The 25,761-nt window shown below is 44.2% G+C and overlaps 1 protein-coding gene across 1 annotated transcript in view; it reads right to left on the reverse strand.

The window, feature by feature from the left end:
* hcfc1b (host cell factor C1b) overlaps positions 1-25,505 on the reverse strand; it is a 71,586-nt gene extending 46,081 nt beyond the window's left edge. The window contains 11 exon segments of the mRNA XM_046344781.1: positions 759-910; positions 1,148-1,447; positions 1,768-1,947; positions 4,662-4,696; positions 4,698-4,763; positions 5,732-5,816; positions 13,507-13,715; positions 21,236-21,396; positions 21,673-21,821; positions 23,592-23,791; positions 25,333-25,505. Of these exon segments, the coding sequence (XP_046200737.1) occupies positions 759-910; positions 1,148-1,447; positions 1,768-1,947; positions 4,662-4,696; positions 4,698-4,763; positions 5,732-5,816; positions 13,507-13,715; positions 21,236-21,396; positions 21,673-21,821; positions 23,592-23,769 (1,515 nt within the window). The 5' untranslated portion in view covers positions 23,770-23,791; positions 25,333-25,505.
* Positions 25,506-25,761: the final 256 nt, after the last annotated feature.

Here is a 25,761-nt window from a genome sequence, read left to right on the forward strand (position 1 = left end):
CAGTAGGCTTTGATTACATTTCCAACATCATAAATTCTCTATGAGTATTGTGTATACCAACGATTTGACAGAGGACAGAATGCTGTCAATCAACACTAACTTTTGCCGTCCAGCAAAAATGACATGGGTAGTCAAGACGACTAGCTGGATTGAGCCTCTGCCATGTATCTCACAAGGTCAGGATATTAAACCTCCTCCATGTATATCTCACTAGGTCAGGATATTAAACCTCCTCCATGTATATCTCACTAGGTCAGGATATTAAACCTCCATGTATATCTCACTAGGTCAGGATATTAAACCTCCTCCATGTATATCTCACTAGGTCAGGATATTAAACCTCCATGTATATCTCACTAGGTCAGGGTATTAAACCTCCATGTATATCTCACTAGGTCAGGATATTAAACCTCCATGTATATCTCACTAGGTCAGGATATTAAACCTCCTCCATGTATATCTCACTAGGTCAGGGTATTAAACCTCCTCCATGTATATCTCAGTAGGTCAGGATATTAAACCTCCATGTATATCTCAGTAGGTCAGGGTATTAAACCTCCTCCATGTATATCTCACTAGGTCAGGATATTTAAGCCTCCATATATCCACTAATTCCAATACATCCTTGATTTCCTTAAGTGCACGAGGGTGATAAGTTAGTAGTGTGAATTCCCCTATGTGCCCCGGTCAAAAGTAGTGTACTCTATAGGAAATAGAGTAGCATTTGGTACATGAGAACCAATAAGTACTTCCTTTACCGTTCCCTGTGCACCCTGGGCCGGCACCACCATGCGGACCCCGGCAGGAAGTGATGTCACCGTTACGGGAGATTTCCCGCCCTGGTTGGCCTGCCTCACCGTGACGATGGAGGTGCCTGTGGTTGAATGGGGAGCAGACACCTTCAGGATAGCTGTTAAAAACAAAAACAAAGTTAAAAACAAAAACAAAGTTAAAAACAAAAACAAGTTTAAACCAACGTTTAAGAGGCTGATCTGGAAAGAAACCCCTTTGATTATGTTTTGGACTCAAATATAATTAAAACAGTTTTGAGAAGTTAAGCCAAACATTAAAATATGTTTTAAAAGAGAGCATTTAAAATATTACAGAAATAAAGTGAAATAAAAATGAGTTATTCAGTCGTCGTTACCTGGCCCGCGTGCATTCGCAGCAGCCAGTGGACTCCCAGGCATTGTGGTGGTGGGGGAGGGGACCAGCGTTATGCCCTGGGGGGACGCTGCAGAGGCTGTGACAGGGCTCTTGGGGGAGTTGACCGGTAGTGACGTCGCGGGGCTGACGCCGGGCGTGGTGGCGGCCGGGGCGGGGGGGATATCGTACTTCTGCAGCTGTAACAGGTAGGTGTCTGCAGTTGGTACCGCCCCCCAGCTCACCTCCAGGCTACTGGTGTTGGCTCTCACCAGCTGCACCCGTGACGGGGGGCGGGGCTTCTCTGTGGGGAGACGAATAAAAACAGAGCAGCGGTGGGTGTTAACAAATCAAAATAACTACCTGAATAACTTAAGGATTCGCTGTATCCCACCTAACTTATTTGTACGGTTAAATTCCCAACACACAAGTATTTCACAGATTATCACCTTGAGATTCACTCTATTTTTTTATAGATTTTTTATTAAAAAGTGTTCTACATCAAAATGTATCATCGATACTTTCAATTAAGACACACACACACACACACACACACAAATAAGCAACACGCATGTTTCTGAACAAGTGTCATTACAGACCGATTAAGTGAACTGAAGAACTCACCTGTCTCCAGGTACCAGAGGTCCTTACAGCACACCTGGTTGTTCCAGGCCTTGCGGTATCCGTCCCGTCCGCTCCAGACGTAGAGGCGTGAGTTGATGGCCACGGAGCAGTGTCCAGCTCGGGCCCTGGGGATATTATCCTCTAGAGAATCCATCAGCACCGACTCCCACGCCATCGAGTCTAGGAACATCAGTGGTGTAGTCAAGTCACTAAACATTTTTGGATAGAGTCATCATGTCCCCGTTAGGCTTGGGCGGTAGGCCGTATACCGGGGGGTTTGGGCGGTAGGCCGTATACCGGGGGGTTTGGGCGGTAGGCCGTATACCGGGGGTTTGGGCGGTAGGCCGTATACCGGGGGTTTGGGCGGTAGGCCGTATACCGGGGGTATGGGCGGTAGGCCGTATACCGGGGGGTTTGGGCGGTAGGCCGTATACCGGTGGGTTTGGGCGGTAGGCCGTATACCGGGGGGTTTGGGCGGTAGGCCGTATACCGGGGGGTTTGGGCAAAGCCTCAGGATGGTTTTCAATACCTGCTTAACCACTTCATTGAAGTACCAAAAAAATATATAATATTTGTACCTGCAGTCAACTTGTGCAATACGTGATAGGTGATAAAAAGAACATTGCGTTCTCAATTTCACCTGTCACACTATGATAATGCTTGTGGTATGTATTCCTTAGTCATGTGTTTATTTACAAGCAACGAGAAGCCGGAGCCTTACGAGTCGAGTCACTCACTGTTGTGCATAATGAGCCAGGTGATCTAGTTACAGTGTGGAATTCACTACTAAAATGTCAGCCAGCTAGATTCCATATAACTATTATAAGTTAACTGTCTAAAATGCGCTAAATGCTTTGGCAGTTATTTTGACAATGTAGCAGAACGTTAGCTATCTTGCTAAGTGGTTGGCTTCTTCCATAATCAAGCATTGGCTTGGTAACAGCAGAGAATCACCTCCTGGATAAATAAAGAGCCTTCCTAATGCTAATGTTTTGTGCGTGCAGCGGTCTAGCATTATATAGTTTAGGTTAGAAGCTGTACAAAAATGTACGCAATGTGCTCGTTAGCATTCTCTATGGGATTTTACATGCGCTCGTTAGCATTCTCTATGGGATTTTACATGCGCTCGTTAGCATTCTCTATGGGATTTTACATGCGCTCGTTAGCATTCTCTATGGGATTTTACATGCGCTCGTTAGCATTCTCTATGGGATTTTACATGCGCTCGTTAACATTCTCTATGGGATTTTACATGCGCTCGTTAACATTCTCTATGGGATTTTACATGCCCTCGTTAGCATTGCGAATGGAGTTTGAAAACAGCGGCCCTTGTTCAGTTCCGGGTATTACAGAATATCCTGGTACGGTACAAGGTAAGTCGCTCTGGATAAGAGCGTCTGCTAAATGACTTAAATGTAAATGTAAGGTCGTATGAAGGTATGACAAGCTGGATACTGGCCACGCCTAGTGCCCGGGAAAACATTTTACATTACACAGCTTTAATGGTTTTATTTGTGTGTGTTTTTTTTTTTTTAAACAGAAATGTGCCCGGTTACTACATGCCGAATTTAAATAAAGGTTTTATATGATTTTCTAACCATGGAGAAATAAGCCAATAGCTAAGCAAAACAAGAGTCTCTTTCCCCATGATCGATAACCTTCCAAACAGTTGATTGGTCAGACATACCAAGGCCAATACAATGTTATTGTCCATAGAAACTGGACAGAGGGGAGACAGCCTTTCACATTATTAAGTTGAGAGGTCAATTGCAGCAGAGACGGGTTTCTGTCTGTCGTTACAGTTTAGGTTTTTTTGTATTGAAATTTGTACGTTTTTTTTTGTGGTCAACATTTGATTAAACATGGAGCACAAAATACTGTAATTTTTTAGGCCATTTTAGCTAAAGGGCTCAACACACTACGCAGTGTTGTATACAAGCCGTTTCAAAAGTATTCAAAATGGCACAAATGTAAAACTACACAGAAAGCGACTGACATACCTAGGTTGAGCCAGGTCTGATACACAGAACGGGTAGGCCCTTAAGATAATGGTTGGTAGGTTAGTCAGACTGACATACCTAGGTTGAGACAGGTCAGTCTGACATACCTAGGTTGAGACAGGCCAGTGTGTTGGTCAGCCTGACATACCTAGGTTGAGACAGGCCAGTGTGTTGGTCAGCCTGACATACCTAGGTTGAGACAGGCCAGTGTGTTGGTCAGCCTGACATACCTAGGTTGAGACAGGCCAGTGTGTTGGTCAGCCTGACATACCTAGGTTGAGACAGGCCAGTGTGTTGGTCAGTCTGACATACCTAGGTTGAGACAGGCCAGCCTGACATACCTAGGTTGAGACAGGCCAGTGTGTTGGTCAGTCTGACATACCTAGGTTGAGACAGGCCAGTCTGACATACCTAGGTTGAGACAGGCCAGTCTGACATACCTAGGTTGAGACAGGCCAGTCTGACATACCTAGGTTGAAACAGGCCAGTGTGTTGGCCAGTCTGACATACCTAGGTTGAGACAGGCCAGTCTGACATACCTAGGTTGAGACAGGCCAGTCTGACATACCTAGGTTGAGACAGGCCAGTCTGACATACCTAGGTTGAGACAGGCCAGTCTGACATACCTAGGTTGAGACAGGCCAGTCTGACATACCTAGGTTGAGACAGGCCAGTCTGACATACCTAGGTTGAGACAGGCCAGTCTGACATACCTAGGTTGAGACAGGCCAGTCTGACATACCTAGGTTGAGACAGGCCAGTGTGTTGGTCAGCCTGACATACCTAGGTTGAGACAGGCCAGTCTGACATACCTAGGTTGAGACAGGCCAGTGTGTTGGTCAGTCTGACATACCTAGGTTGAGACAGGCCAGTGTGTTGGTCAGTCTGACATACCTAGGTTGAGACAGGCCAGTGTGTTGGTGCAGACCTCTCTCGTGTGTTGCTACTTTGACGTCATCCATCACCAGGGGAACCCAGCCTCCGAACACGTACATCCTGTTACAGAACAGACGGGTGAGGAGGGAGACCGGGTGAGGAGGGAGACCGGGTGAGGAGGGAGACAGGGTGAGGAGGGAGATGGGTGAGGAGGGTGAGGGAGACGGGGTGAGGAGGGAGACGGGTGAGGAGGGAGGCGGGGTGAGGAGGGGAGCCGGGTGAGGAGGGAGGCGGGTGAGGAGGGAGACGGGGTGAGGAGGGAGACGGGGTGAGGAGGGAGACGGGGTGAGGAGGGAGAGGAGGGAGACGGGTGAGGAGGGAGGCAGGGTGAGGAGGGAGAGGAGGGAGACGGGTGAGGAGGGAGGCAGGTGAGGGGAGAGGAGGGAGACGGGTGAGGAGGGAGGCGGGAGGCAGGGTGAGGAGGGAGACGGGTGAGGAGGGAGGCAGGGTGAGGAGGGTGAGGAGGGAGACGGGGTGAGGAGGGAGAGGGAGGCAGGGTGAGGAGGGAGACCGGGTGAGAGGAGGGAGGCAGGGTGAGGAGGGAGACCGGGTGAGGAGGGAGACCGGGTGAGGAGGGAGACCGGGGTGAGGAGGGAGACCGGGTGAGGAGGGAGACCGGGTGAGGAGGGAGACCGGGTGAGGAGGGAGGCCGGGTGAGGAGGGAGGCCGGGTGAGGAGGGAGGCCGGGTGAGGAGGGAGGCCGGGTGAGGAGGGAGGCCGGGTGAGGAGGGAGGCCGGGTGAGGAGGGAGGCAGGTGAGGAAGGAGACAGGTGAGGAAGGAGACAGGTGAGGAGGGAGGGAGACCGGGTGAGGAGGGAGGGAGACCGGGTGAGGAGGGAGGCAGGTGAGGAGGGAGGGAGACCGGGTGAGGAGGGAGGCAGGTGAGGAGGGAGGCAGGTGAGCTCCTGATAGACCAACCATACACCAGATCAGCTCAGAAGTAAAAATACACACACATCCAGTTACTTGCCGACAGAAAAATAAAAAATAAAGTCCCTCTCCCTGAAAAGACAAATGTGTTAACTCACTTGTTGGTGATGGTTGTGGCAGAGTGGAGACTGCGGGGAAGAGGAGCTGTCCCGTTGATCGACGGCTTATTCCATGTCAGGGTGTCTGCAGAGGAAAGACAAGGACTTATCAAGTTCCTGCGTTAAAACGGCCACGCTACTAAGTAGTAGAGATGTGACAAATAGAGCGAGGGGGGGAAAAAATATGTATTTTTATATTTATTTTTTTAATTGGTTCTGTTAAAACGATTATATATATATTTTTTTTTAAACGAAAATACATTTAAAATCCAAGATGAATTCACATTACATTATACATGTTCTGTTATAATCTCCACCTGGCACAGCCAGAAGAGGACTGGCCACCCCTCAGAGCCTGGTTCCTCTCCACCCGGCACAGCCAGAAGAGGACTGGCCATCCCTCATAGCCTGGTTCCTCTCCACCCGGCACAGCCAGAAGAGGACTGGCCATCCCTCATAGCCTGGTTCCTCTCTACCTGGTACAGCCAGAAGAGGACTGGCCATCCCTCATAGCCTGGTTCCTCTCTACCTGGTACAGCCAGAAGAGGACTGGCCATCCCTCATAGCCTGGTTCCTCTCTACCTGGTACAGCCAGAAGAGGACTGGCCACCCCTCATAGCCTGGTTCCTCTCTACCTGGTACAGCCAGAAGAGGACTGGCCATCCCTCAGAGCCTGGTTCCTCTCTACCTGGTACAGCCAGAAGAGGACTGGCCATCCCTCATAGCCTGGTTCCTCTCTACCTGGTACAGCCAGAAGAGGACTGGCCATCCCTCATAGCCTGGTTCCTCTCTACCTGGTACAGCCAGAAGAGGACTGGCCAACCCTCATAGCCTGGTTCCTCTCTACCTGGTACAGCCAGAAGAGGACTGGCCATCCCTCATAGCCTGGTTCCTCTCTACCTGGTACAGCCAGAAGAGGACTGGCCAACCCTCATAGCCTGGTTCCTCTCTACCTGGTACAGCCAGAAGAGGACTGGCCATCCCTCATAGCCTGGTTCCTCTCTACCTGGTACAGCCAGAAGAGGACTGGCCATCCCTCATAGCCTGGTTCCTCTCTACCTGGTACAGCCAGAAGAGGACTGGCCATCCCTCATAGCCTGGTTCCTCTCTACCTGGTACAGCCAGAAGAGGACTGGCCAACCCTCATAGCCTGGTTCCTCTCTACCTGGTACAGCCAGAAGAGGACTGGCCACCCCACATAGCCTGGTTCCTCTCTACCTGGTACAGCCAGAAGAGGACTGGCCACCCCACATAGCCTGGTTCCTCTCTACCTGGTACAGCCAGAAGAGGACTGGCCATCCCTCATAGCCTGGTTCCTCTCTACCTGGTACAGCCAGAAGAGGACTGGCCATCCCTCATAGTCTGGTTCCTCTCTACCTGGTACAGCCAGAAGAGGACTGGCCATCCCTCATAGCCTGGTTCCTCTCTACCTGGTACAGCCAGAAGAGGACTGGCCATCCCTCATAGCCTGGTTCCTCTCTACCTGGTACAGCCAGAAGAGGACTGGCCATCCCTCATAGCCTGGTTCCTCTCTACCTGGTACAGCCAGAAGAGGACTGGCCACCCCACATAGCCTGGTTCCTCTCTACCTGGTACAGCCAGAAGAGGACTGGCCATCCCTCATAGCCTGGTTCCTCTCTACCTGGTACAGCCAGAAGAGGACTGGCCACCCCACATAGCCTGGTTCCTCTCTACCCGGCACAGCCAGAAGAGGACTGGCCACCCCTCATAGCCTGGTTCCTCTCTACCTGGTACAGCCAGAAGAGGATTGGCCATCCCTCATAGCCTGGTTCCTCTCTAGGTTTCTAATCTCCACCCGGCACAGCCAGAAGAGGACTGGCCATCCCTCATAGCCTGGTTCCTCTCAAGGTTTCTAATCTCCACCCGGCACAGCCAGAAGAGGACTGGCCACCCCTCAGAGCCTGGTTCCTCTCTAGGTTTCTTCCTAGGTTTTGGCCTTTCTAGGGAGTTTTTCCCAGCCACCGTGCTTCTACACCTGCATTGCTTGCTGTTTGGGGTTTTAGGCTGGGTTTCTGTACAGCACTTTGAGATATCAGCTGATGTACGAAGGGCTATATAAATACATTTTGATTTGATTTCCACTGTGCTGCTACCAGGAACCATTTTGGGTTTTACAGCGCATCCCTTTAGAATTTGCACCAGCACCACCATTACATTGACTCTCCACCTCGCAAAGATCGCATTTCCCTCCTCAAATTATTGCCAGGGACTTCACCGCTGTCACCTGCCTTTCTCTGCCACTGTTCCACCTTACGGACAATGGTCTTTCTCAGCGGTAGAGACAACTCCGAAATAATTGATTTCGTCAACTCCTTGCATGCATATCGACTGCCATTTTAGCGTCGAGTCTGCCAACTGCTAAGATTAAAAAAAAAAAATTGTAATGGAGGGGACTAATTAGTAGCCGTACTTCAGAGAACAGTGGGACAGTGTAGGCCGGTCAGGACAGCGCGCTAGGCCCGTCTATCTCGCAATTTCTTGCCTTGAAATGTCAGTAAAGCAGGCCTGATATTCTACACGCAACAGACCTGAAAACAAAAAAGAGCAGGCAAGCCAGTGAGAAGGAGAGAGGATGCAGCCAGAATGAACTGGCACTGGCACATACAGTTGAGCACATACAGTGGTCCTTCTGTAGCTCAGTTGGTAGAGCATGGCGCTTGTAACGCCAGGGTAGTGGGTTCGATCCCCGAGACCACCCATACGTAGAATGTATGCACACATGACTGTAAGTCGCTTTGGATAAAAGCGTCTGCTAAATGGCATATATTATTATTATTATATTATTATATTACATACATCTGCTGATGCAAAAGAGGGCTTAATCATTTATTTTTCTTTTAAATGTTTGCGTAAGCCCCAAGAAGCATTTGTCTGCAGTTAACTTAGCCAAAGGCTGTGCAACCATGAACTAGCTCTGGGGTGCCAATAACGTTGTCCGTGCCATGTCTCTCTTGTACTTTTCGCATTTAAAAAAAAGTACTGATTTCTTCTAAAATAAATAGAAATTTGACCAATTTTGATCACCACACATTGGATTTTTTTCATTTTTTATTTTGGCACGGACAAAATGATTGGCACCCCAGCGCTAGTACATGGTTGCACTGCCTTCGGCGAAGATTATGGCAGACAAATGCATCTTGGGACTTATGCAATCGTTTTTTTTGTTTTTTTTTACAAAAGCCCCCCCCCCCCCCTTTTTACATCAGTAGATGTCAAAAGGCTTTCACAGAAACCCGGCCTGAAACCCCCAAGAGCTGCTCACCTTTCTTCTCGCTATTTGTCTCACTATTCAGCAGCAAACTGATCGCATTCTTCAATATTTCGAAAGGTGCCCTCCAACTTGTTTTCAGATCTCACCATTGGATGGGATTCAAAGCTGGACTTCTTGCTGAACATTCCAGAACAGTCCAGCATCTCTTCTTAACCATTCCTGTGTGCTTTTTTTTTGTGTGTGTTTGGTGTCGTTGTCCTGCTGGAAGACCCACAACCTTGAATGGAGACCCAGTTTTTGTACTGGGGGGGGGGAGAGAACATCGGACTGCAAACCCCCCCCCCCCAGAAGTATAAACGCAACCCCACAGCTTGACAGACCCTCCCCCCATCTTTGAGAGTGCTCTTTCCATGGATTGCTTCATCTGGTCGTCAGTGAACACAGCGCTGGCACGTATAGCCAAAGAGCTCTAATTTTGTTTCATTTGGTCCACAGAATGTTTCCCCCCAGGATTTAGGTGGGTTTATTGGGAAGTTCAAATCAGTTGAATAATACTGTGGGGCTGCCTCTGGTACTATGGGCCTTTTATGTGTGCAAGACATCATGAAATCAGATTATCAATGCCATACAACTCTCCGTCCGTGGCCTCCAGCTGCTCTTAAAACGCTAGTAAAAACCAAATACATGCTTTTTAACCGTTCGCTGCCTGCACCCGACCGCCCGTCTAGCATCACTACTCTAACTTAGAATATGTGGACAACTACAAATACCTGGGAGTCTGGTTAGACTGTAAACTCTCCTTCCAGACTCATATTAAAACATCTCCAATCCCAAATTAAATCTAGAATCAGCTTCCTATTTCGCAAACAAAGCCTCCTTCACTCACGCCACCAAATATACCCTCGTAAAACTGACTATCCTACCGATCCTTGACAATGTCATTTACAAAATAGCTTCCAACACTCTACTCAGCAAACTGGATGTAGTCTATCACAGTGCCATCCATTTTGTTACCAAATCACCTTATAAGACCCACCACTGCGACCTGTATGCTCTAGTCGGCTGGACCTCACTACATATTCGTCACCAGACTCACTGGCTCCAGGTCATCTTTTAGTCGATGCTAGGTAAAGTCCTCAGCTCACTGGTCACGATATCAACACCCACCCATAGCACGCACTCCAGCAGGTATATTTCACTGGTCATCCCCAAAGCAAACACCTCCTTTGGCCACCTTTCCTTCCAGTTCTCTGCAGCCAATGACTGGAACGAATTGCAAAAATTGCTGAAGCTGGAGACTTATATCTCCCTCTCTAACTTTAAGCATCAGCTATCTGAGCAGCTAACCGATCGCTGCAGCTGTACATAGCCCATCGGTAAATAGCCCACCCAATCTACCTACCTCATCCCCATATTGTTTTTATTTACTTTGCTGCTCTTTTGCACACCAGTATCACTACTTACACACCTTCCTCACACCATTTGCACACACTGTATATAGACTTTCTTTTTTTTTCTATTGTGTTATTGACTGTACGCTTGTTTATTCCATGTGTAACTTTGTGTTGTTGTTTGTGTCGCACTGCTTTGCTTTATCTTGGCCAGGTCGCAGTTGTAAATGAGAACTTGATCTCAACTGACCTACCTGGTCAAATAAAAGGTGGGGGAAAAATATCGTTTTTTTTTTTTTAAATCAAGGTTTTTTTGGAGTGCAATGTTCAACCCAGTGTCCAAAAACTGTCTGCTGAAGGTTGTGGGTCTTCCAGTCGGACAACAAACCCCAAAACACACATAAAAAGCACCCGGGAATGGTTAAAAATAATAATTTAAACGTTGGACTGTTCTGAAGTAGCCAATGAGAAGTCCAGATCTCAATCTCATCCCATAACCTATAATGACAACTGAAAACATCAATTGGTTGAGGGCACCCAACAAACACTGAAGAATAAGAGCAATTTGCTTCGGAGGGCAAGCTCATCGATGGCTACAATTTTCTACATTGTAGAATAATAGTGAAGACATCAAAACTATGAAATGACACATATGGAATCATGTAGTACCCAAAAAAACTGTTTAACAAATCAAAATATATTTTAGTTTTCAGATTCTTCAAAGTAGCCACACTTTGCCTTGATGACAGCTTTGCACACTCTTGGCATTCTCTCAACCAGCTTCACGAGGTAGTCACCTGGAATCCATTTCGATTAACAAGTGTGCCTTGGTAAAAAAAAGTTGTGGAATTTCTTTCCTTCTTAATGCGTATGAGCTAGTTAGGGGCGGTATACAGAAGATAGCCCTATTTGGTAAAAGACAAAGCCCATACTACAGCAAGAACAGCTGTAATAATAGTAATAATAAATAAACCAAGAGAAATGACAGTCCATCATTACTTTAAGACATGAAGGTCAGTCAATCCGGAAAATGTAAAGAACTTTGAACGTTTCTTGAAGTGCCACGCAAAAACCCATCAAACGCTATGATGAAATTGTCTCTCATGAGGACCACCACAGGAATGGAAGACCCAGAGTTACCTCTGCTGCAGAGGATAAGTTCATTAGAATTACCAGCCTCAGATTGCAGCCCAAATAAATGCTTCAGAGTTCAAGTAACAGACACATCTCAACATCAACTAATAAAATCTAATTTTATTGGTCACATACACATGGTTAGCTGATGTTAATGCGAGTGTAGCAAAATGCTTGTGTTCAGTGGAGACTGTGTGAATCAGGCCTTCATGGTCAAATTGCTGTAAAGAAACCACTACTAAAAGACACCAATAAGAAGAGACTTTCTTGGACCAAGAAACACAAGCAATGGACATTAGACCGGTGGAAAACTTTCCTTTGGTCTGATGAGTCCACATTTTGGTGGTTTTGGTTCCAACCACTGTGTCTTTGTGGGACGCATAGTGGATGAACGGATGATCTCTGCATGTGTGGTTCCCACCGTGAAGCATGGAGGAGGAGGAGGAGGTATTATGGTATGGGGGTGCTTTGCTGGTGACACTGGCAGTGATTTATTTAGAATTCAAGGCACACTAAACCAGCATGACTACACCACAGCATTCTGCAGCAAATACGCCATCCCATCTGGTTAGCGCTCATTGGCTTTTTTTCAACAGAACAATGACCCAACACACCTCCAGGCTGTATAAGGCCTATTTGAACAAGGAAGAGAGTGATGGAGTGCTGCATCACAAGAAGGAAAAGCATCCAACAAGTGCTCAGCACATGCGGGAACTCCTTGAAGACTCGGAAAAGCATTCCAGGTGAAGCTGGTTGAGAGAATGCTAAGAGTGTGCAAAGATATCATCAAGGCAAAAGGGTGGCTACTTTGAAGAATCAACATCTAAAGGGTTTTAGTAGATACAGTATAACTGAGTTCCATGTCTGTAGAGGGTTTCAGTAGATACGGTATAACTGAGTTAATTGCTGTGGAATTTCTCTTTTTCTTATCGTTTTAACAGAAAACCAATAAAATAAAATAAATGTCTATTTGTCACATCACTACCAAGAACCAAAATGACCGCTGACTTAACTACAGAGTTCCTTGGCTGAGATGAGAGAACCTTCCAGAACAGTCCCTAGAGCACCTTCATCAATCTGGGCTTTATGGGAGAGTGGCCAGACAGAACCTTCCAGAGCAGTCCCTAGAGCACTTCATCAATCTGGGCCTTATGGGAGAGTGGCCAGACAGAACAGTCCCTAGAGCACTACATCAATCTGGGCTTTATGGGAGAGTGGCCAGACAGAACCTTCCGGAACAGTCTCTGGAGTACTTCGTCAATCTGGAAGAATTTCCCCAAATCCAGATGCAGACAAGACAATCAAAGCTGTAATCGCCGCCAAAATTCACACCAATTACTCAATACTTTATGTAAATGTGATGTTTCTGTATTTCATTTTCTATAATTGTTTTATTATTATTAGCAAACATGTCTAAAAACATGTTGTTTTCACTTTGTCATTATGGGGTATTGTGATGTCATTATGCGGCATTGTGATGTCATTATGGGGCATTGTGATGTCATTATGGGGCATTGTGATGTCACTATGGGGTATTATGTGTGTATACGTGAGAAAAATTTTGAATTCAGAAGTTAACACAACAAAATGTGGAATAAATCAAGGGGTATGAATAATTTCTGAAGGCACTAAAAAAAATTTCATTAAAATGTTTTTTTTTTTTAAATGGCAGGAAATTACATTTAAAACAGAAACTCTCTCAGCTCAATGGAGAAATATGTATAATTACAGGAAATTAGCTTGAATATTCAAAACGTTCTCTAAACCGACAAGATGGGGGCACCTAAAAAAATGTTCTCTGAAACCCAGCTGTGTGTGTCCATTACCACACCCTCTGCCACCTAAGCTCCCCTTTGATACAGGAAAAAACCCAGAATGCAACCTGCAAGTTTAATTCATTAATAATGCATGTAATTGCACCGTGTACACCACGTGTATCCTGTGCATATGAAAAATGAACTTGATTTGATTTCCCCAACAAAAAAAATAAATAGTCAGGAATTTGACCAATCACTCACCTATATCTAGTGTCCACAAATCCCCCAGTCGACAGCCGCTCATACCCCCATAGATGACCAGACGGGACTTGCTAGAGGTCTTCTCTGTGTAGACGACGGCGGTGTGGCTCTCTCTGGGCGGGGGCAACACCCCGTAGGTGATGGGGATGTCCCAGCCCACCACACTGGAGCCGGCACGCAGCTCCAACGTATACAGATCGTTCAGGTATCTGAGTGGAGGAGGGAAACATAACGTTTAGGTCTTAATCTGTGCCTTATATTCAAATCACCATTTTATTTATTTATTATTATTATTATTCTATTTGTCACATGTGCGGAATACAACAGGAGGAGCTCAACCTAACTGTGAAAATGCTTTACTTGCAATCCCTTTACCAACAATGCAGAATTATTTTTTAAAGTAAGAAAATTGCACACACAAAAAAATGTAAATTAACAAAATAACAAAATAACTAACCAAAAGAAAAAACAGCTAAATAAAAAGGCTATATATACATGGGGTACCAGTATCAAGTCAATGTGTGGGGGTACAAGTTAACTGAGGTAATATGTACATGATAGGGGTAAAGTGACTATGCATTGATAACGAACAGCAAGTAGCAGCAGTTTAAATAAATAAATAAAAATGGGGGGGTTCAAGGCAAATTGTCCGGGTAGCCATTTCATTAACCTCTTGGAACACTAGGGGCAGTATTTCATTTTTAAAACGTTCCCGTTTTAAACAAGATATTTTGTCACGACAAGATGCTCGACTATGCATATAATTGAAAGCTTTGGAAAGAAAACACTCTGACGTTTCCAAAACCGCAAAGATATTATCTGTGAGTGCCACAGAACTGATGCTACAGGCGAAACTTCAAACAGGAAATGAGCAAAATTTTTGAGGCGCTGTTTTCCATTGTCTCCTTATATGGCTGTGAATGCGCCCTGAACGAGCCTACACGTTCTGCCGTTTCCCCAATGTGGCTGCAGCATTGTGACGTGTTTGTAGGCATATCATTGGAAGATTGGCCATAAGAGACTACATTTACCAGGTGTCCGCCCGGTGTCCTTTGTCGAAATTGGTGCGTAATCTCCAGCTGCAAGCATTCTGCCATGTGATTCAGAGGAGAGAGGAGACTTTCACGAACGATATATCATCGAAGAGATGTGAAAAACACCTTGAGGATTGATTCTAAACAACGTTTACCATGTTTCAGTCGATATTATGGAGTTCATTTGGAAAAAAGTTTGGTGTTTTGATGACTGAATTTTCATTTTTTTTTGGTAGCCAAATGTGACGAACAAAACGGAGCGATTTCTCCTACACAAATAATATTTTTGGAAAAACTGAACATTTGCTATCTGAGAGTCTCCTCATTGAAAACATCTGAAGTTCTTCAAAGGTAAATTATTTTATTTGAATGCTTTTCTTGTTTTTGTGAAAATGTTGCATGCTGAATGCTACGCTAAATGCTACGCTAGCTATCAATAATCTTACACAAATGCTTGTTTCGCTATGGTTGAAAAGCATATTTTGAAAATCTGAGATGACAGTGTTGTTAACAAAAGGCTAAGCTTGAGAGCTAGCCTATTTATTTCATTTAATTTGCGATTTTCATGAATAGTTAACATTGCGTTATGGTAATGAGCTTGAGGCTGTATTCACGATCCCGGATCCGGGATGGCTAGAATCAGTTTTGCAGTCCTATGGTTCGGAGGTAGAAGCTGTTAAGGTGACGTCGGCAAACTTAATGGTGTTGGAGTCGTGCGTAGACACGCAGTCATGGGTGAACAGGGAGCACAGGGAGGGGACTAAGCACGCACCCCTGAGGGGCCCCCGTGTTGAGGATCAGTGAGGCCGATGAGTTGTTGCCTACCCTTACAACTTGGGGGTGGCCCATCAGGAAGTCCAGGATTGCAAAGGGAAGGTCCTTGGTTTAGTGACATGCTCTGGGAGCACTACGGTGTTGAACACTGAGCTGTAGTCAACGAAAAGCATCCTCGCGTAGGTATTCCATTTGTCCAGGTGGGAAAGGGCAATGTGGAGTGAAATAGAGATTTCCCTCATCTGTGAATCTGTTGGGTTGGTATGCGAATTGTAGTGGGTCTAGAGTTTCTGGGATGATGGTGTTGATGTGAACTATGACCAGCCTTTCAAAGCCCTTCATGGTTACAGACATGAGTGCTACGGGGCGGTAGTCATTTAGACAGGTTACCTTGGCGTTCTTGGGCACAGGGACTTTGGTCTGCTTGAAACATGTATTAGACTCGGTCAGGGAGAGTTTGAAAATGTCCGTGAAGACACTTGACAGTTGGTCAGTGCATGCTCAGAGTAAGTGTCCGGGTAATCCGTCTGGCCCTGCGGCCTTGTGAATGTTGACCTGTTTAAAGGTCTTACTCACATCGGCTACGGAGAGCGTGATCACAGTCGTCCGGAAGAGCAGGTGGTCTCGTGCATGGTTCAGTGTTGTTGCCTCAAAGAAAGCATAGAATGCATTCAGTTCGTCTGGAACGCTCGCAGCTGGGTTTCCCTTCGTAATAGTTTTCAAACACATCCAATGAGCGTTAGAGCAGGTGGTCTCATGCATGGTTCAGTGTTGTTGCCTCAAAGAAAGCATAGAATGCATTCATCCAATGAGCGTTAGAGCCGGTGTAGTATGATTCCATCTCCGTCCGGTATTGACTGTTTGATGGTTCATTGGAGGGCGAGATGTCTCAAAAGCATCCAGATTAGTGTCCCGCTCCTTGAAAGCTGCAGCTCTAGCCTTTCGCTCAGTGCGGATGTTGTCTGCAATTAGGGCTGGCCCCAATGACCTCGGTGGCTCCATATGGAGACGTATCTCCCTCACCAACTTTAAACATCTGCTATCTGAGCAGCTAATCGATCGCTGCAGCTGTACATAGTCCATCGGTAAAAAGCCCACCCATTTTACCTACCTCATCCCCATACTGTGTTTATTTATTTACTTTTCTGCTCTTTTGCACACCAGTATCTCTACCTGCACATGACCAACTGATCATTTATCACTCCAGTGTTAATCTGCTAAATTGTAATTATTCGCCTACCTCATGCCTTTTGCACACAATGTATATAGACTCTTTCTCCTGTGTTATTGACTTGTTTATTGTTTACTCCATGTGTAACTCTGTTGTCTGTTCACACTGCTATGCTTTATCTTGGCCAGGTCGCAGTTGTAAATGAGAACTTGTTCTCAACTAGCCTACCTGGTTAAATAAAGGTGTTCTCAACTAGCCTACCTGGTTAAATAAAGGTGTTCTCAACTAGCCTACCTGGTTAAATAAAGGTGTTCTCAACTAGCCTACCTGGTTAAATAAAGGTGTTCTCAACTAGCCTACCTGGTTAAATAAAGGTGTTCTCAACTAGCCTACCTGGTTAAATAAAGGTGAAATTTAAAAATGTAAAATTAATACAAATGTGTGACGCTACAGAGGCCCCTTCGGAGGCATGCAGAGAGAGCTCAAATGAAGCTCATTACCCCATCGTCATGCGCCTCCCCTCTGTATAGCTTTGATTGGCTTTGATGGCAGGTGGGGGGGGATACATTCTGTATAAACAAACTCACTCCCTTGACAACAGCTCTACACTGCTGTGTATTATGACTTCTGCAGTATCACCGTAATAGCTGCATGGCAGACGTCGAATTGAACAGCGCCCAGATGCACTCCTCTCTATAAGAATGTGCTCTCCGCTCTCCTGCCAATTTGTGCACATTCATTGTTTCATAACGCCACCGTGGCATGAATTCCCCACTACATAGAATCACCAGTAGTATATTTAGCATTAACTCCTATAATTTATAAATCTACAATGTTTGTTTGGTTACAGTCGTTTCAATATATGATTATTACATTTTACCGTTGTCAGAGTCAGAATGTCAGAGTCAGAATGTCAGAGTGGACACGTTGTTTGCAGAGAGCACAACATTACGCAACACGTGTGAGAAACGAGGTGTGTCTCATTTCATTTCCGAGGTTTTTAAATGTAATTTAGTCATTGTCATTTGTTATTTGTTTGGGAGTGCTCCTGTCAATGTTGATTGAGGACACTGATTACGCTCAGAAGTAGGCCTATAGGCTTCCTGCCCTGCGCACAAATGATATATAATAATAATAATGCTGCATTTGTGGCTCCGATAGTATTTATGATTGGTTTAACGCACCACAACTAATGATCTGGGGCGGCAGGGTAGCCTAGTGGTCAGAGCGTTGGACTAGTAACCGTAAGGTTGCAAGTTCAAACCCCCGAGATGACAAGGTACAAATCTGTCGTTCTGTCCCTGAACAATGCAGTTTACCCACTGTTCCCAGGTTGTCATTGAAAATAAGAATTTGTTCTTAACTGACTTGCCTAGTTAAATAAAATAAATCTGTGGAGATTCATATTTTCTTCACCTCAAAACAGCAAGGAAACAAAGTGTGTTTACATCCATTGAGAATGACTATTCCTTAATATATTTGGAAAAATCTTCCCAGCCCTTTGCGATAACCACTCTGCGACGTGAAAAGGAAAAAAATGTCACGCACTGATCTGGTGGAAAACATTATAAAAATAGGCCCGATTACTTCTTATCAGTGCTCGACTTGGACTGAAATAGGTGCTGGTACTGTTTATATTTAGGTGCATCAGGCCGGACCCAAGATAAATCGTTGAACCTTTTCAAGTTCGTTGCAGACAGGCCATGCGTAGCCAATGTGATTTATAGGATATTTACTTTGATCAGTGTATTTTCTACCTGCAGGCTTTATATTTGTTGGCTTTATGTAGGCGATTTTTTACATAGTTGGCAATAGAAGTTACATTTTTATGTTTGTATCTTTTCCATTTCGATAGACTTTTGCTTAACCACGTGACAATGAGTTCAAGACATTATTATAAATTAAATGAAACCGTTCCACATATGAAATCCATAACTGACAAATCAGATAGGTCGTAATTGTAAGAAATTGGCATTAAACATCAGAAAGGTTGCCAGCTCTTTATATAGCCCATTACAGGCAACTTCTGGAGAGTAACGCCAGAATCTGTGAAAGCCAGCAGGAAGGGGAGGGTCAGATTACAGGGTTTTTTTTTCTCTCTCGCTGGATATCTAGATCTTATTCTCACTCGAGTCATTTGGGTCTTATTTAATCAAACCGCATAAAGCATCAGATGCATATAGTTGATTTTATTAAAAACGCATAAGGTGGGTGTATATGGAAAAATACATATTTAAAATGTTACACCAAATTGTCTGTAATTAATAAGACTTTTGGTCGACCAATTTTTTTATTTTAAATAAATTAAACAACTTCCTTCCTGTAATCCATGGCCTCTGGTTTGGAGACGTATGTACAGTCAATGTGGGGACAACATAGGCCGGTGACTGGTGTGGTATATTCCTCAATGCCATGGGATGAACCCCGGGAATATATTCCAGTCTGTGCAAACAAAACAGTCGTGTGGCGCATCATTTAGCGAGTCGCTGGTATTTTATTTTACCTTTATGTATACATTTATATAGTTGTATATTTATGTATATTTATATTTTTTAATTTTACCTTTATTTAACTATGCAAGTCAGTTAAGAACAAATTCTTATTTTCAATAATGGCCTACGAACAGTGGGTAAACTGCCTTTTTCAGGGGCAGAAAGACCTTGTCAGCTCGGGGGTTTGAACTTGCAACCTTCCGGTTACTAGTCCAACGCTCTAACCACTAGGCTACCCTGCCGCCCCAGATACTTGCAGCTGGAGTATTTGCTTGTATGCCAGAATCAGGAGGATAGAATTATGGTCAGATTTTCCAAATGAAGGGAGAGGTTGAGCTTTGTATGAGTCTCTGTGTGTGTTGAAAAGGTGGTCTGGAGTTGTTTTTCTTCTTCTCTCTCCCTCTGATTGCACATGCAACATGCTTGTAGAAATGGGGAAAAACACATTTGAGTTTTCCTGCATTAAAGTCCCCAGACACTTCCGGGTGAGCATCCTCTTGTTTGCTTATGCCCTTATACTGCTTGTTGAGTGCGGTCTCAGATCCTGCATCGGTTTGTGGTGGTATATAGACAGCTATGAAAAAAACATTGATGAAAATTCTTGGTAAATAAATAGTCGACAGGTTATGAGTTTACTATACCTCAGGTGAGCAAACCTTAAGAGACTCCCTTAATATTAGAGATGGCACACCAGCTGTTGACAAATAGACACAGCTCACCCATCCCTTCGTCTTATCAGAGATTGCGGTTGTCTTGCTGATGCACAGCCAACTATATGTTATCCGTGTCCTTGTTCAGCCACGACACGGTGAAAGATAAGAGATTACAATTTTTAAAATGTCCCGTTGGTAGGATAGTCTCGAACGGAGCTCATTAAGTTTATCCTCCAGTAATTTGCATGTTTTGCCAGCAGGACAGGCAGATTATCCACTCACTGACGAACTCTCACCAAACACCCGGTTCTGCAGACCTTGTATCGGAGTATCCTTTTTTATGCGAATGATGCCGATTTAGGAGAGGACAGGGAGGGGCCGTACATCTTTCGTCTCCGATTGAATAAATTACATCTTCATCCAATCCGAGGTGAGTAATCACTCTTCTGATGTCCAGAAGCTATTTTTCGGTCATAAACATTAAAATTATGAAATAACATATATTGCATCACGTGGTAACCAAAAAAGGTGTTAAACGGATCAAAAAAAAAAAACTCTTGGAAATTCTCTCAACCAGCTTCATGAGGTAGTAACCTGCAGCATTGAAGGTCCCCAAGAACACAGCGACCTCCACCAATCTTAAGTGGAAAAAAGTTTGGAAGCACCAAGATTCTTCCAAGAGCTGGCCACCCGTACAAACTGAGCAATCAGTGGAGAAGGGCCTTGGTCAGGGAGGTGACCAAAACCCCAATGGTCACATTGACAGAGCTCTAGAGTTCCTCTGTGGAGATGAGAGAATCTTCCAGAAAGAGAACCATCTCTGCAGCACTCAACCAAGCAGGCCTTTATGGTACAGTTAACAGACGGAAGCCACCACCAATCAGTTTGCCAAAAGGAACCGAAAGGACTCTCAGACCATGATTAACAAGATTCTCTGATCTGATCTGATGAAACCAAGATAGAACTCTTTGGCACGAATGCCAAGCAACACGTCTGGAGGAAACCTGGCACCATCCCTACGGTGAAGCATGGTGGTGGCAGCATCATCATGCTGTGGGGATGTTTTTCAGAGGCAGGGACTGGGAGACTAGTCAGGATCAAGGGATAGATGAACGGAGCAAAGTACAACGAGATCCTTGATGAAAACCTGCTCCAGAGCGCTCAGGACCTCAGACTGGGGAAAAGGTTCACCTTCCAACAGGACAATGACCCTAAGTACACAGCCAAGACAATGCTGGAGTGGCTTCAGGAAAAGTCTTAATGTCCATGAATGGGAGAAACGACACAAATACAGGTGTGCCAAGCTTGTAGTGTCATAGCCAAGAAAGCCCGAGGCTGTAATCGCTACCGAAGGTGCTTCAACAAAGTACTGAGTAAAGGGTGTGAATACTCAAAAATTTCTAAAAACCCTGTTTTTACTTTGTCATTTTGGAGTATTGTGTGTAGATTGAAGAGAGGGGGGGAAACAATTTAATACATTTTAGAAAAAAGGCTGTTCAGTAACAAAATGTGGAAAAAGTTGAGGGGCCTGAACACTCTCCAAATGCACTGTGGGCTACACAGTACACACATACTTGGGGGGGGTTCCTGGTGGATCATATATACCTGGGGATGTTGTTCTTGGGGTCCTCACTGTCGTTAGCCAGTCCTCCGAACAGGAAGCATTTGTTCCCTACCAGGGAGAAGCTGTGTCCCAGGCGGGGACAGGGAGGAGGGCCGTTCTTAGGAGACTTGGGCTTCAGACGCTTCCACTCCCAGCGACTGGCCTGAGGAGGGATCCGCAGTAAACGACAACATGAATGCAGTGACTCACTAACAAGCTCAGTTGTGCCTACAGAGCTAAGATCTCTAATTAGGCTATACCCATTCAAGCACATCTGACGCAAAACATAGAAATGACAAGGAATGTGTGTTAACTATGGTTTAAAAATGGAGGATGGAAATTGGTATACAGGTATTTATACAAACTATTTAGTTTTAGTTTACACCCCAAATCCCACTAAGTAACGGTCAGAGCTTAATTCTGTGGGCTGAACACGTACCTGCAGTTCATACAGATCGTTGCTGTATTTGCCATATTCCACCATCCCTCCGAACACCAGCAGCCTGGTGCCGTCGCACACGAACCCATACGCAGCACAGCCAGGCGGGATGTCGCCACGGACAGCAGGAATGAACCACTGATTGGTGGCTGAAACACATTGAATTTATGGATTATAAAACCCCGTAAGTTACTGTAGTAATAACCAGTGCTTGACTTGGGCAGGCCGGCTAATCAAATCTACATACCGTTGCACGGTATCGGGCGGCACGGTAGCCTAGTGGTTAGAGCTTTGGACTAGTAACCGGAAGGTTGCAAGTTCAAATCCCCCCCCCGAGCTGACACGGTACAAATCTGTCGTTCTGCCCCTGAACGACAGATTTGTTCCCAGGCCGTCATTGAAAATAAGAATTTGTTCTTAACTGACTTGCCTGGTTAAATAAAGACAAAATAAAAAATAAATAAAAATAAAAACACAGGTAGTACCATGGTACCAACACTTTAGAATACCAAAGTAGCATATGTGAAATACAGCGTTTCATATGATACTACGAAATTGTTCTAAAGAACCTGCTGGCTCTTGTTATAAAATGTTTATTAAAGTCGGCCGTTTTGACCAATTCTGTTGAATCTAAGCAACGGTCGCTGGTCTCTTGTATGTGCTGGTCCAATAATGTCTAATTCGCGTTCATGCTCATGTGACAGCTGTAAATATGCTAGTGCATCCCCTACAACCATCACTCACCTGCTTCTCTCCTTCTGCATCATTATGCATGTTTATTCATTCCTCCATCCAAAACACTGGTAGGCCTTTCCAATACTGGATGAGCAAGTGTGAATATCAGTGACAGGTTGTGTAACACATGCGTATAATGTTTAGAAAACAGGAATCGGGGACGGGTCGAACAGGACGCTAAGGCCACTGAATTTTCATTGTGGTAACCTGATACTTGGTCCAGTATCTTATTAGTAAAAACGTTGGTATCGTGACAACACTATTCTACTTCTTGAGTACTGTACTTTATAGAATATTAGCTCAAAAGTGTTCTTGCACCTAAATATAAATGGTACCAGCACGGCACCTATTTCAGTCCAAGTCGATCACTGGCAATAACCTGCTTAACTAACGACTGTCAAAAGCCACAGCCTGTTAGTCTATTTCATTAATTTCTATTTCAGAAATTTCTATTTCATTCATTGAAATGACTGGAATTCTATCAAATATGCCAATATGTAAAGTAATTCCTGATACTGCACCACTGGCAGACCATAGAAATCAATTGATGCCAGTGAAAGGGATTGCGTTGTTTACATTTTTTTGTTGTTGTTATCAACACACCCGTTGAAATGCCCATTACCTGTGGATTTTCACAAATGCATGCTTATTTAAAATGCAGAACATTGATTAAATCGTCAGTTTATATTTTTATATTTAATTGTGCAGTTACAGAGGTTTTGTTGATGGTGTTTGTTTTAATTTTAACCCGCCATTTCTCTTTGCAGTTTCCCTCCAATCTCCACTGGGTACCATTAGCCATATAAGAAGCGAGCGAGCTTCTGGTCCCATTGAATTTCACGGCACGTGAACACTGGCGCATGATTGCCTTGCAACAATATATAGGAGCAAAACAGGAGTCATAAACACTTTAAACCCACCAACTTACTCACTGTCACAACAACCACAGAGGATCATTGGTAATCGACTGTGTTGAACGACCATTGCCTAAGAGGATAAAAGCAATAACTACTTGTTGAAAATATGTGTGCTAGTTAGCCATTTCATGGGCTGTAGCGCTAACTAGCACAAATTAGCCGATGGGCAAGTTCGTATCCAATTGCTAAAAAGAAAAACTGTTAGCTTGGTAGCATAGCAAATCATTTATGAACAATACCGAATGTATACACAACGAATCATCTTACCTGTGTTATACACATGCAGTTCATCCACAATTCCTTCATTGCCACCCCCGAAAACGACCATCAATTCTTTAATTGCAACTGCACGATGTCCGTGTCGGGGCCGAGGGACAGGGCCGGACCAACCCAACACCCGCTTCCACCGTGGCTGCAGAACCGAGCCAGAGGTCCCTGATGTCATGGTGCCGGTAGATTCACTTTCTCTTTGAGAAGGAAGTTAGAAGAAGAAAAAGAAAAAAAAATGTCCAACTTGAAAAGCTTTCCAATATAGCTAAAATGTCTAAATGTATAATAATGCTAAGCTAACGAGTTAGCTAGCATCCGTTAGGACTAGCCAGCTAACGTTAACTGACAACAAGCTAACAGTAGCTGGCTACGGTAACGTTTTAACGTTAAACAGGATTTTATTATTTAAAAACCTCGCGTCCTACTAAAATACTGCACTCAAAACACAAAATATAGTATCGAGATGTTGTATACGTTGTTCCCAGTTCAAGACCACTTGTAATATAATTGTATAGAGAATATAAATATGTCCAGGTTGTGGTTGCTATCTCGCAAGTTTATTTAGCCAAGAAGAAGCAGAAAAAAACCCATCTATGGGAGCCGCCATTTTAGCAAACAAGACGCCGAGAACAAAACTATGAAACGTAGATCCGGAAACAACATGAAAATGTACAGCTATCAAAATTGTGGAACTCTTGGCACAAAATTATTATTATTTTTTTTGTTGTTGTTGTTGTACTAATCTATTTTTTAAAAAAATTGACGCTTTAATTTTCTGTGTTTGTGGAATTATATTTCCAAGGATGCAAAGCGGTGCGATTCGATGGGTGCCGCCATCTTGTAGCTAACTAAACTAAAACAAACCATCCAGACAACAGCCTGACTAATAATACACATATTAATTCAGCTGGCTCCTGCACCTGGTTTGCCTGGTTTAATCGTTTCAGATACATTTAGAGTAATATATGTACCCAATACCGATTATAAATGTGCAAGACACATTATGATTGAACATTATTATCCCGGGAGAAATACTATTGCAGTTTTTATTTGCAGAAATTATTTCTCAACTTGTTTCAATCTGTAAACCTTCAAGTGTCATAAGTAATTATAATTTTACAGCCAATGTTTATTGGTGTTTAGTTTTGTTGCACTGTGATGGTAACAAGCTAGCTTTCCCCCAAAAAAGTCATGCCTTTCTGTTCTGGGTGTCGCCATTTTGACATAATTAAAAAGCTACACTAGTAGCTTGGTGAAGCATCTTTGCTAGTGAGCTAGCTAACGTTAGCGGATGCTGCAAATGAACATTAGAAATAACGTTACTGACAGATTATACAAGACATTCCAATACAAACCAGATAGCTAAATTGCTAAAGCTAAATAGCAAATAAGCTAACAGCTAATTTCTTAGCTTGCTAAAATGTTAGCTTTCAGCTTGGAGGCTACAGCTAACGTTAGCTTGCTAATTTCCTTCTTGACCAATTAAAACAGAAGTTGGTTATAAAATGAACAGCCTTAATAAATCCTAACATGATAGAATAACGAAATTAAGTTTTACTTCTTTATTAAACGTCTCTTTCATTGATGCATTCATAGCAATAAGTTATTTTATTTTTTGTATTAGCCTTGCTAGCAAGCTAGCTAGCTTCCCTCAAGAAAAATGGCGGAGATAACGTTAGCCGTCACAATAAAACGCGAAAAAAAGTTAGTCGCGTTATCGTTAGCACACTATACTTACTCGTAAATTGTAACTTTAATCCAAAAAAAAGTATCGAGAGCGGGACTCAATTTAATAATTTGAACCCGGGATAATTCTGAATTAAAATGAGAAAAAAGCTACATGTTCTCATGCCGCCCAGGAAGCCGCCATTTTCTCATCCGCCTCAAACACCACTTTCCATAAACCGACAGTGGAGAGATGTCGAGCACGGTGTGGCCACTGTCACAAATTCTCACTGATTACCTGCTACAGAATGGTTGGTGGTCAACATCTAAATTTAAAAATCATAAATATATATATATATTGCTCATTCAAAGTCAAGTTTGATAAGACCACTGAACCTGAATAAACGATTGTCATTCTGGCAAACTGCATGCTACTGTAGAGTAGGCTATGTAGCCATATTATTGTGTGGGAAAAAAAATATAATGCAACTGTGACACGGCC

Source organism: Oncorhynchus gorbuscha, linkage group LG03 (genome assembly GCF_021184085.1).
Source record: "Oncorhynchus gorbuscha isolate QuinsamMale2020 ecotype Even-year linkage group LG03, OgorEven_v1.0, whole genome shotgun sequence".
NCBI classification, from domain to species: domain Eukaryota; kingdom Metazoa; phylum Chordata; class Actinopteri; order Salmoniformes; family Salmonidae; genus Oncorhynchus; species Oncorhynchus gorbuscha.